This window comes from Sparus aurata, chromosome 24 (genome assembly GCF_900880675.1).
Source record: "Sparus aurata chromosome 24, fSpaAur1.1, whole genome shotgun sequence".
Classification (NCBI taxonomy): domain Eukaryota; kingdom Metazoa; phylum Chordata; class Actinopteri; order Spariformes; family Sparidae; genus Sparus; species Sparus aurata.
In genome coordinates, this window is record NC_044210.1 from 4688413 (window position 1) to 4708089 (window position 19677).

At 41.8% G+C, this 19677-nt stretch overlaps 1 protein-coding gene across 2 annotated transcripts in view; it reads right to left on the bottom strand.

The window, feature by feature from the left end:
- Positions 1–4003: 4003 nt before the first annotated feature.
- LOC115577109 (fibroblast growth factor 14-like) overlaps positions 4004–19677 on the bottom strand; it is a 69716-nt gene continuing 54042 nt past the window's right edge. For both annotated transcript variants that reach the window (XM_030409924.1, XM_030409926.1), the window contains exons 4-5: positions 13702–13900; positions 4004–13307 (exon numbers count right to left, since the gene is read on the bottom strand). In XM_030409924.1, coding sequence (XP_030265784.1) covers positions 13159–13307; positions 13702–13900 — 348 coding nt within the window. In that variant the 3' untranslated portion in view covers positions 4004–13158. The remainder of the gene's footprint in view (positions 13308–13701; positions 13901–19677) is intronic.

Below are 19677 nucleotides of genomic sequence, written 5' to 3' on the forward strand. Positions count from 1 at the left end.
TCATTGAATGCATCGTGAATCGTGCAGACCTTTGTCGACGCCGGAGCGATTTCCATCATATGAATGTCCACCCATTCACTCCTGTTTTACCACAGTTTCTAACATCTTACCTCTTCACTTTCTTCGCCTTCTCTATCAGCATGTTCTTTTTCTTTTCTTTTGCAGTGTAGAGTTTCCCAGTTCTTCCAGTTCTCCCACCATTAGCTGCGAATAGTAACCGGGGGAAAAAAATGCCTCTTCCTGTTGTGGTTGTGCAAGGGAGACCGTGATTCCTTTGTGCTTTAATGCAACCGTTTTTTTTTTTTTTGCACCAAAAAAAAAAATCAAGCCTGCTTGTCTGAATGGTGTGGTGAAAGCGAAGTTTATAGGGACGCTAACTCGCATTTGGATTGTGTCTTTTTTCTGCACCCATTACACCCACCAACCCAGAAACCGACCTCAATTAAAACTACCAAATGTCGCTCTTGCTGACTGGTTAGCAAACATCCATTTATTTTTGCCCGTGTTCATCTTATTTTGTCGTACTAATTATTACAACAACAATAGCAATTTCAATTTCATTTCATTTTCAATGCACCTTTCCTACTTAAATGCTACAGCTCCATGAAAGGAGCAAATGAACGAACTAATGAGCAGAGACCGCGGCAGTGCGACTACCAACAGCAAATTAGTTGGTGCGTTTTTAATTAACCAATGAAATAAGATAAACGGAAAGAAAAAATGAAAAAGGAATTAACACAATGCAAAAATGAAAGTAAATTATATTGTCTGTCAGTAATATAATTTGCAAATAAAATCCGTGAAGCAATAAAACTAGTTTTACTGGTCCTGTGAAAAAAGATGCATACATACTTTGATTATGGCCTCCAGGATTATAATCTCTTCTTTGTCTTTGTGTCTGTTGTCTGAAATAGCAACAAATGATTTAATATAAAATCGAGGTTTTTCTTTTTTTCTGTTTCAAAAAGCCAATATACTCCGCTGACACAGATCCAATCTTGTGACTTTATCCATGGTGGATGACATGGTCCATAGAGGATGCATGATGCTGGTATGATGGATGTTACTTCACTGGTGGAAGACGTTGCAGATAATAACCCATGGTAGCTCCATGATAAGGTCAATACAGCATAAAAATACACGGATACACAGACAGGAAAAGACCGCATACGAGCAGCCGTGATGATTCCGAACATCACTTTGCTCGTATTAGCTGGTCTAATTGCATTTGTCCGTAGAGAAATGCATCACACAAGTGCAATATGATGACAAAACATGAGAGGGAACACTTGCATTTACGCAGGAGGCATAAATGATGCCTAAAATGACAGAAGAAATGGCGAGAGGAAGACATTAAGGTAAAATAGCTGAGGCGTGATGCAGGAAATAAGATCACGGCAGTCTACAATATTATCAGAAGTGATAAAAACGGAGGTGGCATCAGTTTGAATGAGATATAAAGCATGCAGCATTGCACTTATAATTAAAATTACACTTATTTATAACCCCATTTCTTGCTAATTAAACACCATGTTGCCCTTCAGAGTACACCTAATTTACATTAAATTTACATATGCAAATGTTAATTACATCCACCTAATTACAGTATTTGCTGGTTCATCCGTCATTTAAAGGAGGCCAAGCGGTGCGGCGTGTGTGTGTGTGTGTGTGTGTGTGTACGCTGTGTGTGTCCCTGCCTGTCAGCCTTGTCTGAAAGTGTCTGCTGAGCTGTCTCCTCGTCTCTCTTAGCGTACATAGCTGCCTGATAATGGAGCCGTTTCGTGGCGCTTCCACCGCAGTGGTAATTTCTCAGTCTCCCAAACTGAATTAGCAATCCAGCAAAGAGGGTTTTATTGTGGCCGCAAGTGATTTACCGTGCGACATGTCTTTGGAAATATGAAAGATATTTCAACATCAAGTTTTGTCCTTCAAATAAAACACAACTTTGTGCGGAAAAAAACTGTCAAAGTTGTGTTGTATCCTCTGAAAGCAGCTGTCAGAGAAGAGCATTTTGTTTCGGCGCGCTGTGTTTTGTGTTTTTTGTAAATCATCTGAGTCATCAGCACAGGCTGAGGTCCACGCTTCTGAGTCTCTGCCTACATTTCCAGTTCTTAAATACAAGAGTTAGAGCTAGGGTTGCTGAGTTACTCGAAAAGCATTTGCTGTTACATTTGTAGAAAATATTTTAACGACGCGTCAATAAATCAAATCCTCTGACAAATAGAATTTAAAACAATCAAAAACACACATCCAAAGCTGATCCAATTGTTCCAAAAGGCCATCATAAGCTCATTGAACATCCGTCTACCTGCAGCAGAGTCAGAAAGTCAGGCCACTAATGAAAATACTTCTATTTTGGCATTTGTTTTGAATTTAATACTATCTTTTACTAAGTCTGAGGTGTGTTTGGAGTCATTATCCTGCTGCTGTAAGAATCTATCTTCACAAAGATGCAAACCAGTGGGTGTATCTGTCTCTGAAGGATGGAGTGGTACATCTCACTGGTCAGGGTCGAGTCAGTTCTGTGCAGGTGTCCAACTCCAGATCAGGAATAAACAACCCCAGACATGAATATTTCCACCAAAGGGTTTCACTGTGACTTTAACACGGATTCATCAGTGAATAGGACTTTTTTTTTTCCAGTCTTTCACTGTGAAATTCTGGTATTTTCTTTTTAGCCCACCTCAAGCATTTGGCCTTGTTTCCATCCTGAGAAACGGTTTGAAAACTCCTTGTTGTCCTCTGACACCACTACAAGAAAGCTTTCTTTTGACAGCACTTTTTCTGATTGCAGTCTGGTGTGGTTGATGTGGTGAAGTTGCTCAGGAAACAAAGCTTGGTGTATTCATCTTCTCATAGTGGGTGCTTTTGATACAAGCAATCCAGCTTCTGAAAAGGCGTTTTTACAATTCCATTACTGCCCCCTTTGAACCTTTTATTCTAGCCATAGTTTGACTTGACGTCATACTGAAGCGAGATAATGAGCCCAAACACATTCCAAAGCTTTGGAAGAACAACTTATAGTCCAAATAAAATCACAGAGTCCTGACTGTCATTGATTTTCCTCCGTGATAGGTTGAAGGGAGAAGAGAGAAAGACTTATTGTCTGATATTTCGTTACCCATTGCCCATAGGTTAAACCAACCATCCCCATACCTAAACCCTGTATGACCACTGAAGGGGTTCCAGTGACAAATGTATTGAACCTTCTGTCACAGTTTGGTTAGCCCCCCCCCACACACACACTTTTGTTGTCATACTGTGTCTAAAAATACATGTAAATGTTAACCGCAAACTGGCGTTGGCTTGTGCATGGCAAGAATGATACCCATCTATCGATCGTCTGCGATATCATTGTTGTGAGTCCAAAGGATATGAAAAGACAACACCCGCCACAAACACAGGACACCTGGAGCAGGTAACATCCCAGCATGCTGTTTGTTTCAAGGCTAAATATAGTTTAGCTGTTACGTAAAGTCTGTTCTACCGTACCTGATTAATAGTTAATGGCAAAAGGATAGAAACACAATCTGACTGTCGGTTGTCCCAGAGCTCATTTTACCTTGGTGCCTGTAGCCGGTTACGCCATCACTGTTTGGTTTCTCCCTTTCTGTTAATAAGAAGTTAGTAAGATGATATGTGCTGCTTGCTACTGACGAAATAAGAGTTTATGAAAAACAATATTGCTTCTTTAAACAACCAGTAGCTACTTAACAATGGCACTTACCTTTTAAGGGTTTTATTTTGGCAAATGTCCGAGCTCAGGTTGCTTAACAGTCTATTGTCGTTCTGCCGATCAAAGTCTGTCAAAGTGTGTGTGTGTGAGTGTGTGTGTGTGAGTGATACTTGAAGGTACAGCAGACATTGGTAACTTAGAAGTGAGAGCAGGAATGAATAATAAATGGTTTCAATTTGTGATTAGTTCATATAAAAAAATTAATGGATTAGACTTGGATGAAAAGTGATGTGAAATAAATCATTGAAACAATCACGCCAGTCACGCTTCCTTTCTATAAATCCTTTATTCAATATCATTGTTTTTCTGTGTGTATACAATGGATTAGACACAAACTGTACAGTGCAGACACACTCTTGTTTGCATAATATGTATGTAAAGGTAACTGTACATTTACTGACAGGCAGAGTAATCTCCTTTAAGGTTAGGCTCCAGTGAATTTTGCTTTTGGCTCATAGTTGACGCGGTTTGCACTAGCAAGATACAGCAGGTTGTGATTGGATTTGATGTGTCCTCTGTGTCGTCTTCATGTAGCTTGTAAACACATTTTGTCTGCACACATTTTTGTGCAAGTCTCACTTTAAAAAGTGAACATGTACCTTTACATGGGCACTGTCTTCCTCTAGAACTTGGGACATTTTAGTCGCACAGCTGCTCCCAAAACTTACAGGAATACCATTGGAAATGTTGTAGCGGTTGGCATGGCATATCGGTTTGACAGGTGGGATTACTTGGAGGATGCAGAGGGGCGAGTTATAATTATATGTTTTTTTCTTGGTCCATAGTAACAGTACCCTTACCTATGTCAACACAGCATTATGGGCTGGCAAAGCTGTTAGCTTCACTCTTTTGCTGGCAACTTGACTTTCAACACATGCCTGTTTGCATGCGTTGTAGTATTAGCAAATATAAAGGGTTAAAAATACTCTTTTACAATAGTTTTCCAATGTACTCTATTGTGAGTTTGGTATAACATTACAACTTCAAATGCCCACAATAAAAGTACCATTCTGTTACGCCATGTTGTAACTGTCGGTTTCACCACTCAATGTCAATGTTATTTTGCATTAATTGTAGCTTAAGGTTGTATACTAGTAGTAATCACCGATGATGACACTATGTCCTAGTTTTTGTCCTTTTTAATTGTGGTTCGGTAATAATAACATTATTTTTGAGCCACATGCACCTTCACTATCAGAAAGTGTTCAAAGACAACTGGCCATGAACAATATGGTAAGAAACACTGCATTAAGAATAGTGGTTTTCACTGATTGGTCACAGGAAGTGAGAACATCATTTTCTGCGACAATATTTTGGTTAGTTTGGATTTTATACTGGAATAGTTACGATGAAGCTCAAGTCTCTTTGGTCCAGCCCAACATTAACCCACTGTTAGTATAAGTTACCTGGTGTTAAATTTGCACCCTCACTTAAGAGGGAACTTGCACTTGCATGCACAACATGACACAGCTCGAGTAATGGTGTAGTGCAGCTCCTAACCACGACGCTAAGTGCAACCCTGTCAGTGCGCAAGGAAGAAAACATGCACCATTTTTCTTTTGACTTCAGTGCATTTTCAATTTTTTTGTTACTTTACACCTGCATAACATCTTCATAAGTCCCTACCATCTGGTGTGTTTGTATGTTCAAGATTATTATAAATGTCCTTGATCCGGGCTGATAACATCTACAAGCATCTCAAATAACTTCCTGAGCTCAATCCATCATTTGTTGAAAGAGGCAGCGGGATATCAAGCAAACACTCGTTTCTGTTTTTTCGTTTGGTAATTTTAATTTTCCTACTCTCAGCCGACAGAACTAAATATTGATGCTCCGCTGATAGCGTGTGACATGAAGTAATTTCTATTCATTCTTCCTTTTGCTTCATTATGGTGACACACTATGCCTGAAATACAATATCATATGGCTGCTGCATCTCTACCAGTGCAATAAACTGACGACAGAAATGAGCCAGATGCAAACTCCAACTGGTGCCACACTGTAAATGTTTGTATTGTTTTTGATAACACATTTCCTACATTACCACATGCATTAGCCCCAGTCAGCTTTCCTCTTTTAAAACCATGCAACAAGTGGGAAACAGTCCAAACAGAGGATGGGGGGGGGGAGGAGGTGAAAGAGAAAAGAGGAGGGAGGTGGGAGTGAGTTCTCTGGCTGCATGATTACAAAACGAGCAGAGAGCGAAAGCTAGCATAGTTACAGTGAACAGAAGATTGGGGATCAAAGGATAATTGAAAAGTAAAATAGGATGAAAAGTGTGTGCTGTGGTGTGTGTGTGCGTGTGTGTGTGCGTGCGTGTGTGTTGGATGAGAGTGCGAGAAAAGAAACAGCTGGGAGGAGAGCGCATTTACTGTCTCGTTTCAGATTCGATGTAATAAGGCAGTCTTTTGTAAGAGGAATAAAGTGGAACGGGACAAAATAGAAAATGGTAAAGAAATCCTGAGGGAGACGAGCTACATCATGAGTGCAGTGCTAACCATTACATGTTCCTGCTTCTCTAAAGTGCACCTGTACCAGTGTGGCCATGTCACTAATACATGTTCGTCTTATTGTGTCTTCATTTGTGCCTTTCTGACGTTTGAGTTCAGAGCTACGGTTCACACAGGACAAAGCAAGATGGCTACATGTGTACCTGTCACGAGGCCATGAGTGGTCCTTGTATGTGGAAATTAAAAGTGACCCAGGCTGTTGTGATTGCTCACTCCTAATTAAATCAGCTGCTCTCTTCCTGTGCTCAAGCCCCACCTTTAGATATCTCGTAATTGTAGCCTTGGTACCGCGCGAAACCACCGGTGGGGAGAAATCTCTCAGGAGACGCTGACAGTAATTGCGCCGTCGTTTGAAACAGGCCCTGTGATTACCGGCCTGGAAACACAATCGTAGCAGTGTTTTTGGTCAGTAGCCAGGAAACAAGGCCATCTTTTTCCTCTGGCCTCAACCATTATTAATTCTTGCGAATGTGCCAGAGATCTTCAGTAGCTGCTCTCACAGCATGTGAGCCCTGCCGCTAACCTAACGAGCACAGGGCTTCTGAACAGAGGACGATCTGGTTTCCTCTACTAAGTCAACCTTTTTCCTCTACCAGGAGTGTAGGACAAATTAGCTGCGTGATAATCACTAAGAGAATAGCAGTTGCTGTCCTACAGTCTTGCTAACAAGTGTTTATACTAATGGTTGCTCGAGCAAGTACAAAAACATTGTCCTTTATACTATAATTAAAGTGGCTTCTTACAAAGGTTCTCAACGTGTTCTCGCTCTCAGCTTCAAATTCAGCAGCTTGGTCAGAGACATTAAACTTCCAACTGTGACGCTCCACTTACCCCTCTATGTAGGAAAATAAATACGCACCGTCTGGTTAGGGCCCAGACAGTGAAGACGAAGGCCGACTGTCGCGTTATCTCAAGACGCCTGTGTCTTGGCGAGAAAGCTGTTGTTGTCCTAGCGTCGGCCAAATTATGACTTTTGGACTGATATCAAGGTTGTTTTAGCATTCAACAACTTTGTCACACACTTTCTTCGATTCCGTTCTTCTGGGAAGAAACATGTATGACCAATGCAACTTACCACCCGCCAACTTTACTGGCTCTTATACTAGAGGGGAGCCTCCAGAAATAATGCTGGAGGGGTAACTACAGGACACACTTAGAAGCATAGGGCCACTGACCGGGCATTTCATTTTTGATGCTTTGAGGGTGAGAACTGAATCAGACAGAACAACACAGGGAATACATTCAAAAATAAAATGGACATTTACAGACCTGATTGTCAGGGTTTCTTTTTTTTCCCCACTGTTTTGCGAGTAACCCCTAGTGTGACACAACAAGTCATCAACAAATGTTACATCCACATTTCTTTGACTTGAGACAAGCACAACACGGTCAAAAGACTTCTCCCTCTTGGCCAGCGATGTTAGACAGGACGGCCGAAGTCGAGCAACTTTGAGAATTTGGAAATCGTGAGTAAACCCTGCTGGACCCCGGGAAGGCTGAGCATTCGCCAGGATCTCACATCTTGAGCTTGGCTAGGGATGAGAGGCACTCACATAGCAACAATCTACAGTACTGCCCAGCAATAATAACACTTTTCTGATGATCCTATACAGTTCACATGTACTTTTCAGCATCAAAATTACAGTTTGGTGGCACAGAAATTCAAAAAAAATGCACAAAAGAAACAAACAAAAAAATTTCATTAACATTTTGGATTCATCAAATTCTTTTTCTTTCGTAACAGTAGTCAAGGACGGGCACATTAGACTAGGTAAGTTCACATTCAACTGCGTGAGCTTGTCAGCGACATATATTTGAACACAAAGGCAGCTAATGAGATCAGAGGAGGAGAGAAGTATGTGCTGTATGTGAGAAATGCCAATTAGAAACACTGTGAGCTGTCTTTGTGGTTCTTTTTTCCACAGCCTGATCAGCTGTGGAGTGTGTCCTCTGTGCTGCACAGTGGGCCAACATTAAACACGTTAGAGCGGCTTCACTCGTGTACACCAGCACAGTGTATTCGCCCGCTACTCAGACACACACCTGTTGCAGAGGCTGGGGCTTGTTTGATGTCGGATGCAACGACTGAGGATGTATCATGCAGCCTTGTTTTTTGTCGAGGGCGACCGCTTCATCTTGTTGTTTCTTTGTAGTTTCGGTAACGTCGGTGGAGGTCACTCGTCGTCAGCAAATGTGATGCTGTTTTAATGATCTGATTAAAATGCTAAGTGGTTGCTCCCGGCCAGAATTGGGATTCAAAAGGCAGAAAGATGCACAATTTCTGTTACATTGTCACTAACGCTAATGCGGTATGATGTGGGGGATCACAGTATCAATATCTCCTCAGTGATACAATGCACCGTCTAAGGAGTTAATAGGTGTCGAGTCCTGCCGTCGAAGAAAGACGAGAAAAACAGAAAGCCTGGGTGTCGAACAGGACTCAAATCCAGAACGGATCGGTGCCATGTTGACTGTCACAGTGAGAGGGCAAAGCATGGGGATCTATTTGGTTTGGTTTTGTTTCAGGGCATTTGTTTCTCTGCCTTGTAGCCTCCTCGTTTCGACACAAACGCGTTTGATTCGGCGGCACGCTTCATGTGTCAATGTGTTTTTGGTGGTTTTTCGTGATTTTCTACACAAACCACATTCCTAATACTTTTTAGTAGCCATCCCAATTTAATTGGTCAGCTAGTTTAAAGCCACTATGTGCAGTGTTTCCCCTATACGCACCTATCAGCAGCGCACCTCGGTTGCTGAAACAGGACTGCCATTGCTGATTTTTATTTTTTATTTTTGTTAAATATCAGTTTTGACGAGAGGACAGGTTTGTATCAGTCAGTCGTGATGAATCTGTAATGTGGCTTGTTGAAGATCAATCGTGTCTCCGTTTCAACAACCACTAATGTCAACTCGAGGCCTGTTGTCCAATCAAAATGTAGACTTGGCCCTCTGTTGGAATCAAGTTTAACACCAATGCAGACTCACTGTAGTCATTCACCTTGAGATTCATTGACGTGCTGCCTCTTATTGGTTTCTTGGTGGCTGTTTTATTATTTTTAAGGATGTCACGGGGAAGGCTAAGACGGTCCGCAGGCTGGAACTTGACCCTAGGCCGTATTTTGTGGATTACGTGTGGATTAGAGCGTATCAACGGAGAGGAAAGGAGAGTACGCCTCCTTTTAACTTTAGAAACTAAACTATTATTTTGTGCTTCCACACACTGGTCGATAAAGCTTAGAAATGGAGAGGACTCTGTCATTTCACTTTAGGATCTAAAGTTGCATTTTTTTTCTCACTACTGACTAATCACATCTACCATTTCACACACACGAGTAAAGCATCAAGCATATAAATGAGAAACTACGCTTACCTGAATACGTCAGCTCAACAATTATAACAATAAGCACTGGGTAGATGATTATCATTCTCGCAGAACTGCCCTGCTGACTCACGTGCACATTGCACAGTTACAGCAAACGCAGTCATTTGATAGTTATACGCCAGGAAACACAGATCTGTGAATGAAACAACATGGAAGATCCACGTTGATGTAAAGTTAGTAAGTGTTCCACATGCGCCGACTGCTCCTAATTCTGGAGGCCTTACTGTGTGCGAGGGGCACTGTGACGCACGACAGCTGTCTATCAGCGACAATCAATGATCGATAATCGACAGTATTCATTAATAAAAGATCACCATACAGTTATTTTATCAATTTAACTTTTGTTTAATTCACTCTTGTTGATTAAACACCTGGTGATGCAGGTACAATCTAAAAGGAGAGTTAAGAATGAATAATTCAAGAAATCACTCACCACTAGCTAGCCACACCCAGGTGATGGAAATGGTCACCCAGTGGGTGATAGGGGTCACATATAAAATAACAGCTTGTTTGTCAAATCACATATGCGTAGATCCCCGGGGGACTGGGGTGGCACAACCCCCATCATGGGAAACATATAATTTGCCTCTCCGATATGTCACAGATCAATTAGAACTACTGTTTCTGGTGACGGGAGCAATGTATTTTTCCTTAGCAAGCAGGGTGACAAGAGCGGGCGGAGTTGCAGCATTTAATTTCGGCGTCCAACTCCGAAATTTGTGTAGCCGTGCCCCCGGAAGTTGATATTGGATTTTCACCCCTGCAGGTTCATATTTTCAAATGAGTTAAGAACACTTGGTCATCACACCTCATATGTACTTTACAGCGCACTTTGCAAACGTACATAAAGAATGAGGGTTACACCTCCACTGCTACAGCTCCATCCGAGGGGAAACACTGATGTGTACTAAAAACAACCTGTTCCTGCAATGAATTTGCATGTGATCACGCTGATCCAATCGGATCATCTAGAGGGAACCACAGGTTTTCATTTAGTGGGGGAACATACAGTAACCACATGCTGATTTTTACTCAGCTTCTGTACTTCAGCAATATTCTGCACTTGAGTATTTCCATTTCATGTTACTTTATAATCTAATCCACTACATCTCAGAGAAAAATACTGACATTAGCTATTCGTTTTTTAACTTTATTAATTAGTTACTTTGTTGATTAAGCTTGCATTAAAAACACATAATTAACTGTTAAGATGAAACCAGGGTTTCCCTTGGGGAGCATGTCCTTGCTCCCAGGGTCCTAAGCTAAGGGAGCATAGGACCTATTGTCATGTTCCCATTGTTCAGCATATAAATCTGAGGAACACAAGACCTCGGGAACATAGGACCCTAAAACACATGTCCCAAAAACATAAAACCCTGGGAACATAGAGCCCTGGGAACATAGAGTCCTGGGAACTTAGAGCCCTGGGAACATAGGACCATGGGAGCATAGAACCATGGGAACACAGAACCATGGGAGCATAGAGCCCTGGGAACAGAGAGCCCTGGGAACAGAGAGCCCTGGGAACATAGGACCCTGGGAACAGAGAGCCCTGGGAACATAGGACCCTGGGAACATAGAGCCCTGGGAACATAGGACCCAGGGAACATAGAACCCTGGGAACATATAGGATCTTGGGAATATAGGACCTTGGCAAAATGGGAACCTAGGTACATAGGAACTTGCTAAGACAGGGCCCATATACGTAGGAATGACTCCATCCCTCGTTACCTATAAGTTGTCAGTACCTGAACTAAAAGGTGTGATCTTTGAGCAGCCTTTCAGATGGTTAAATTTAAAAACTGTTACTTAATGAGGTGAAATTTTCTAACATTTCAACAAAAAGGCATACACATTGTGCCACAGAACTTAATTTTTGACTTATTTCCTCTCCCGTTAATTCAGATTTATCTGAAGGCTTTTTGAAGGGACCCTGAAATTAATTGTGTATTACCAGTACAATGGAACTGGCACAGTAACGTATATCAACAATCTTATAATGTTACATACGGATGTATGTATTTTCTTCAGTACTTTCTACTGATGATACGTCTGTAGTTGGACTGAAAGATCTCTAGTCCCCGGATCCTGTTCCGATCTGTGGGGGCGAAGTGGACTGTTTTCTGTCTACCACAGTGCCTTTTTTGAAAGTACCACAGGGCAGTGAAGTAAGAAATGTTAATATTCTACACATAGTGGCTTTAACATTATTACCCTGTTCACTATTACCCTCATTCCTACCTTTAATTTCAAGTACTTGGGGAAGCAACAGAGATGAAAACTGAGAACGTCACCGGACCGTTCTTGAGGTTTGACCTTCCCTCTGTCAAACCTCAGTCTACAATATCTGCTATTCCATGTAAACACTGACTGCTACCATGTTCATTGAACACCAGCATGCCTCCTGTATACTCCACGTTGCTACAAACAGGGAAATTGTTCACGTTTCAGCACTTAGCCACGCTAATTTAAGCAAACTGATGCCAGAACTCTTCATCTGACAGTTGATCTCCTCTCCTGACCTATACGCTTGTCAGCGATGTGGAAATCGTAGTGTTCGTACAAGGGACAACAAAAAAAAACTTGTTAGACAAGGAGACTAAAATAGTCTGTACAACAATCTAGCTTGATAATCACTAGTGCTCTGTGTGCAGAATAATAAACCACCTAACACATAGATAATAAAGAAACACTGAGAAGACAAACATGCTTTAAGCTATGTGGTGTCAAATAAGAACCTCCTTGTTTATAACAGCTATTGTATGTTATTGAAATCAAGGGGACGGGTTATAAGATGTGTGCACAGGGCCATTTTCATGTACACTATAAGCTTAGTACAAATTGTCCTCTGCCAAATCTTAATTGATCGATGACCAAGCACCCACTGAAGGATCAGTGTTTGGGGTTTTAAGTGCTCTCTTCGCCCAATGTTTGCTGATGTTTTTAATCAGTTTTTTTTTTTTTTTACTTACTCACAGATCGAATCCAGGTGGTCGATTTTTTGCGTGGGAGTTGTGTGCATGTGTTTGTGTGTGTACGTCTGTGGCCGCCAACAAGCATACCTGGCAACAGAAAACAATTAGACTATTAGAAGAGGAAAAAAAGGGGGGCCTCATCCTTACAGATTGTCACAGAAAAATACCGGTGAAGACGACATTTGTTTTCTGTTTTTTCTTTGTTTTCTTTATCTTTTCAGGAAGTCATTTTGCCTCCCGTGCGAGGGCATGCCACTGCCCCAGTTCCAAAATATGTGGCTGGCATCGGCCTGGCTTTATTTTCTTCGTCCTCCTCTTCCCCCGCCACCAGCAGCAGCGCTCTGTCCTTCTGGCCCCGTCCCACAACACCGTCCAATAGGGAGAGAGGTTAGGCTGGGAAGTGCGGCCCCACTGCCACCAGTCAGAACTCGAGCTGTTGTTGGTTCAGTTCACTTTTCTTGCAGTTTGTTTTGAGAGCAAAGCAGTGGGGCGAAGTCTGTGGCTGTTTCTGGCCTTTGGTGTGGTCAGAGGCGGGGTAAAAAGCAGGGGGCGGGGTTATGTCTCCTCCTTGTCGGGTTTGCTGACTGGTTTGCCGCCATTCATGACCACGGGTTCGCTGGTTGTGCTTTTTGAAGGCGGGCCCCCGGCGAGTTTAGGCACCGCCTCCCCTACGTCGTGCAACGAAGGCTCTCGGTACATTGCGACTAGAGGAGGCGAGGGAGAGAAGAGGACGATGGTAGGTGGTGATGAGGAGGGATGGAGGAGATAAAGCGACATTGGGTCAAGGAGACACAAAAAAGGGATACAGGATTGGTGAAAGAAAGAGGAGGGAAGAGCAGAAGAAAGGTAAAGAAAGTATACAGGATAAGGGATTGAAGAGAAGATAAGGAGAGGATTAATGAGTGAAAGAAACAAAGAAGGGGAGGAGAAGGTGCAACTTTAATCTATTATCCAATAAAGCTGAAAAAATGAAGAAAACATCTGCAACATCTGTGTATTTTGGAAAAAAAGGAATCTTTTCCACAACCAAAAATGGAATTTAAAAAAATTAAGCAAAATCTAATAGAATTAATATTGCTTCATGAGTGCATAAATTACCTTCTATAGGTTTAGGCAGGAAGTGTGCAGCTGGTTTGGTCTTTTTGACCCTGTTGCCCTTCATGGCCTGTCCTTCTTTATTAAGGCCCAGAAACCAGGCCCGGCCCGACTCCTTCTGTCTGTAGAGCATAGAGCTGTAGATCACATAGTAGTTCTCGAACACCGACTCCTTAAACTTACACTCTGCTGTAAACAGTTCCTGGGGAGACAGAAAGACAAGTCACTTGTATTATTCAACTTTATTTGTGGTTGTTTGTCATTAAGCTGCAGTGTATATTTTCAAACCTCAGCTTACATACATTTAATCGATTTTTTGTGACTTTTGTACGTCAGAGAAAACATTTCGCAAAAAAAACTCTCTTTTTAGTAAACTCTGTGTACACAAACAATGTTTCCAATGCTCGTGTTCGTGTGTAGAGACCCTGGTGATACTACAAGCAAAGTTTCATGTTGTGTCGAGCCTTCTAAGTGTTTTAAAAATAGCTATTTTGATGCTATCGCCAACTTGCCCCAAGGACTCCCATTGAAAATGAGTTTGACCCGAAAACGAAAATACAGTAAATCTTAAAAATGCTTCTTTCATCATAACTATGCTTTTACACAAAGGTTTGACTCATATACATTCACAAAAGAGCCTTGGTTTCATTTTGGCTCGAGTTTCACTTTAAGTTAGCAATATCAAACATGTAGCAACACTTAAAAAAAAAAGCACCATCATTTCTTGGTTAGGTTTAGCTAACAAAACTACTTGGTTAGGTTTAGGAAAACATCATGGTGTCGTTATTCAAACCGTGATAATCAACTACTTGCTTCTAACCAGGCTCAAAGCCTTAGTCCTCTGACGCTTCCTGCGACCTTTTACCCTGCCCTTGTCATTGTCACCTACAGCGGGTACTGCACTTCCATATGTGTGTACCTTTCAAGCCTACCCAAGGCAAAACCATTTAGGTGCTGCAACTCAAATTAACCCAAAAAATGTCATGTCAGATAGAAGAAAGATCCAGATATTTTGCATATGGAGGAGGTCGGGGTAGATGAAGGGTTCAAACAGGACTTTCATCGAGGAGACCTGTAAACCAAGTAGTTTTGATGCCATAACTAACCTAACTGTGACTCCTCGACAAAGTTAACCATGAGTTTATCAATGTTACTTTGACGATGAGGGACCCCTGACTATGATGATGACAGCCATATGATTGCTGGAGAAAGATGGCTGTTGTTGAGTCTCTTTTCCAGGATATGAGACTCAACAATCTACTATTTTTCATCATAAAGTTAAGATTTTGTTGCTTTAAATGTCCTCTGAACAGCCTAAAAGCGTGACATGACATCCAAAATGTTCTTAGAATTGGGGTGCCGTTTATGCCATTCCATTAGAACAGGCTGGTAAAATGAGTCAGCAATGAAACCTGTTGAGAAAATCCTTTCACACAAAACTAGAATTTTCTGGTCAGATATCTGATATAAGCTGTAACAGAATCATACAGGGAGGAGCAGCCCAGGACTTTGTAAATGAAACATTGCTGTAACCAGTGTCATTCTCCCCTGACACTGTCTGTAAGAACATGAATAACAAACTGAACAGATAAAAAAGCGTATTGATTCTAGAGACACAAAGCCCCAAACACCTCACCCTCCCACCCACATCAGCTCTGCTGTTATGTGTCAAAACTCTTTTCTATGTCTGCCAGCACCTCCAGCAGAGCATATTTCAGCACAGAGTCAAGGTGTTATTCTTACTGGGAGAGAAATCATCTCTCCCTGGTGTCCGCTTGCACTACTGAGTCACAGCAAGTGAAAGTGGCAGCCTGACATAAAAGGCCCTTTGGGGGGGGTTTGGAATTGACGTGGTCTGAGAAGTTTCCCAAAATTGTGATATCAGCGAAGTGCAATTTCTCCTGCAAAATCTGCATCGCAGAGCTGAAGCTCAGGTCAGTGATATTCATGATATTGACCATTGATTTTGAAATGCTGGTAGAATAATGATGGTTTAGAGCAGAAGAAAGCAGATAGCAGATTAACTATTTCACTGTTAGATGAACTACACAGTATTTATTCAACATTTCCATAGTATCATAAACATCAGTCCAACCTTTTCAATAAACAATGGCTTTATTACATAGTTTATAAAGCATGTCATCGTTAGTTAACAGTAAAATAACTATGGATTAAGGTTAATCAACTAAAGATATGCCACTTAATGATGGTTATTATAAAGTGCTACCAAAATCTAAAAAGACCATACCTGCTAGTGTAAGATTAGATGTATTGTTGCTTTGAGATTTATTCTGTAGTGTACCTTATTTTTGCCAGTGTTCTGTTTTTTTACCTGATGTCAACACAGCATTTTATGTTATTACACGGCTCTTCTTAATGCTGTAGAATGCTCCATTCACTTGAATGGGCCTTCCCAACGTTCGGCAGTCAATTATTTTCGTATAATTATTTTCGTATAATTGACCGCTGCTAAGCATATTTGACCGTCGTCAAGGAAAGTGACCTTTTGGCCTCCGATTCACGTATTTCGTAGCACTCCGCAAGTAGTCCGGTCACTTATCACCCCAGCGTCTTCGGTCGCTAAGCGACGTCAGCTGGTCTGTAGTCTACTTCATATTGGAAAAAACGTACTCCTAGGCCACTAGTATGGATGAGTTTCACATTAACTTTAATATTCTTGGAAAATACGGTGATTCAACTCTTGGCAAAAGGCTGAGTTGTCGTCAGTGGTCAAGAAAAGAAAAAGAGAGGAAAGCAGCGAAGAGGGAGAAGCGAAACGGTGTCGGTTTGGCATACTATATTTCTCTGCTGAAAAACACTGTGAACGGTAACAAATAAATTGTAAAAAGACACCCTGTGTCAAGTTTTCTTTCGCGTTGGCAAGTAACCGTGTAATAAGCGGGATAATGTATAGAACGGCGGTCACTATCGGGAAAATAAGTCCGAATCAAACCGGTTCGTCCTGTCGGGACTGATTTTCCTGATAGTGACCGCTGTTCTATACATTATCCCTTACTTACTAAACTACCCTATTAGAACTGCAGTTAATAATGATCAACTAATCCCTGGAACTTTTTGCTTAGTTTAATAATAATGTAGTTAATGAAACAATGTCAAATATTGACAAATCTATTGCATTTTGCTATATAATTACATTGTCTATCGAGATTGTTGTTGAACACTTCCGTGTCTGTCATTGGCACTGTGGTGCTTTCTAGCAAATCAACATCGCACCAATTTTTGTATAATTTAACATTGAAATGATGACCCACGCGGATATGGACAAGTTGCAGTGCGATAAAGAGGCATTAAGCAGAGACTTTATTTACTTGTTTCATCTCAGTTGGTGTCAAATTATGTGAAATGGACACCACAATGCAGTGAATAAATATAGAATTCCTGTATTTTGCCTTTTTCAGAAAGATTTGTATTCTTCAGTCAGGCAGATATCACGATGTATCATTAGATGATTGTTGCTGTAGCGTGATGCTATTGTTATCATTGGCAGCCTATCGTTTTTGTTGTGTTCTGGTTACCTTACAGCAAGACTTTATATCGACGGGGGGAGCGGGTTTGTCACTAGATGAGGCACTTTTCAAATTGCTCATATTCATTGATCCATTGTTGATATATATGTATGAATTATATATATGAATATTATCATTATCTCCCTTTGTATAACAAGGAACTTTTTTTTACTTGGGCAATGTTTTTATCACCCTCATAATCATTTAACAGACAATGACTGGCACATTTTCTCACTGAGACAAACGATGAGGAAATGAAAAAAGTGCTAATAAACTCCTCCTCAAATGGCTGAGGAGGCTCCTGCCATCCCAGACAATCAACCTGAGGTCCCCAGACCCCAGATTGGGGAAGTGTTTGTCTAGACCGTCTCTTATTGGTTGTTTTGGGCCTCTTGCCAGAGCCACAGACACATTGTCATTCAGCTCAGGTCTGTCGGTCCGAGTCTCATAGCAACATGAGGAAGAGAGGCGACACTGTAGCCGTGGCAACCAACCAGCGCTGAGAGGGAGGGGTCAGTGGGTGGGTTGGAGTGTGTGTGCTGGGGGGGGGGGGGCTGCAAGAGCAAAAGAAAAACACACACACAAACATAAACACACACACACACACAAACACGCACACCTGCATTGGTAATTTAACATATTGTGCTATATGTCATGCTCTACCATGCTAACATAGAAAGACATTTATTAAAGGGAGGGTTGGGAGGCACCAGCTGCAAGGGGATCAGACACTGGCACACACACAAACATACACTTGTGGCTCTAGGGGATGAATGGAGGGAGGCGCAGGAGGGCTTGCTGGGATATAAAATGTGACTAAATGAACAAGACAGGTTATAATGAATGGATTCTCTATTTATTGGCAATGTCAGTGACACACACACACACAAAAGGCTCCGCCGCGAATCAAATGTTCTCCTTTGGTAACTTTGATTGGTATTAACAGAGTGGTTGTTCTCTGACAAGCTTAATATCTTTCGCTCCTGGATTGAATTAAGTTATTAATATATACCGTATTTAGTCTTGACCTGCTGGATCATTTGTTCAGAAGGATGATCTTTGCAGAGAGCAGTGCGAGGCGCTTATTAATGGTGGTCGGTGAGGTCATACATCATTTAATGCTGCTAAAAAAAAATATGTTTGATGACAAGGTGTCTGTCTGCCTCGTCTAACAGAGAAACAAGTCTTCCCGGCCGAATCGAGAAAAACGAAAAACTGAACTGTGAAAATGACTTTGGAGCAGAACCTCAGCATTTACAGGTGAGTCATTTTAACAACACTGCCTGCCCTGAATGTATTTCGGTCGTCATTTCTACATAAGCACGTGTTCACAAGCTGCCCACAGAACGAAGACGGAGAGAAAGAATGAATGAAACAAATGCAAGGGTGGGGTGGGGTGGGTGGGTTTGAGAATTGGGACATGAAGGAGAAGAGAGAGAATAAATCACCCAGTGAGGAGGACGACGCCTCCTGATTGGAAAAACAGCAGGGGATTCTCTCTCTCTCTCTCTCTCTCTCCCTTTTCTTATCTTAGTGTTTCTCTCATTGCTCTTCTTTCTGTCAGTCTGTCATTTCTCCGCACTCTGCCGAGATTCGGTGGAAGTGAACACGCTGCACACACACGTGCACATTATTATCTGCTGGATTACATGTATTCATGCATCCAAGCCTGTCTTACAGAAAGCCGTAATCAGATGGAGAGGAGCCCATTAACATGTTGAACACCCTGCTCTGAAACATACTAAATTGATACAGGCAGCACTCTGCCCCTTGTTCATTATAGACCTCAAATAAGAGGCTGAAAAACAGAGTGTGAAAAGCAATCTCAACTCCGAGCACAGCACAAGGCTTCACTAATAACAACACTTGGCAACGAGAGCTGCCCATTGCTACCACAGCTTGATTACTGGCCACTGGGAGCTTCCCAGTAGATGCACATTCATAGTATAACAATCAACTGTTGATCAATTGAGTACTGTTCCAGTGTATTCTCTGTCTCTGTTGTAATTTACCAAAGACAATCAGTAACATGCCTGGTAGCACAGAGCTTGATGAGTGACATTATGATCCACTCTGATGGAAGAGCGAGAGTTCAGGCCTGTGACCGAGCTGACCAGACCCATGGCCTAAAGAAAGACTGGTGTACTGCTACCTTTACAGTGATCAGCCACCACACTGATTGACATGCTACAGTGCAATGTTCTGCTGGGAAACCTTGAGTCCTTGGATCGGACTTGTTCTGGCATGTCTCACAGATGCTTGATCAGATTGGGATTTCGAGACCTTGAGCTCTTTGTCTTACCTTGCGAGGCAGGTGGATTTGTGAGATTACGTGATCATAGGACCTCAGCGATCCATCTTGCTAGGCTTCAAGCTATGGACCTATGGCCAAGCAAACAGTGTTTGAACCAATCAGTGTCCTGTGAGGAACTTTAGAAAAATATTGCGATGT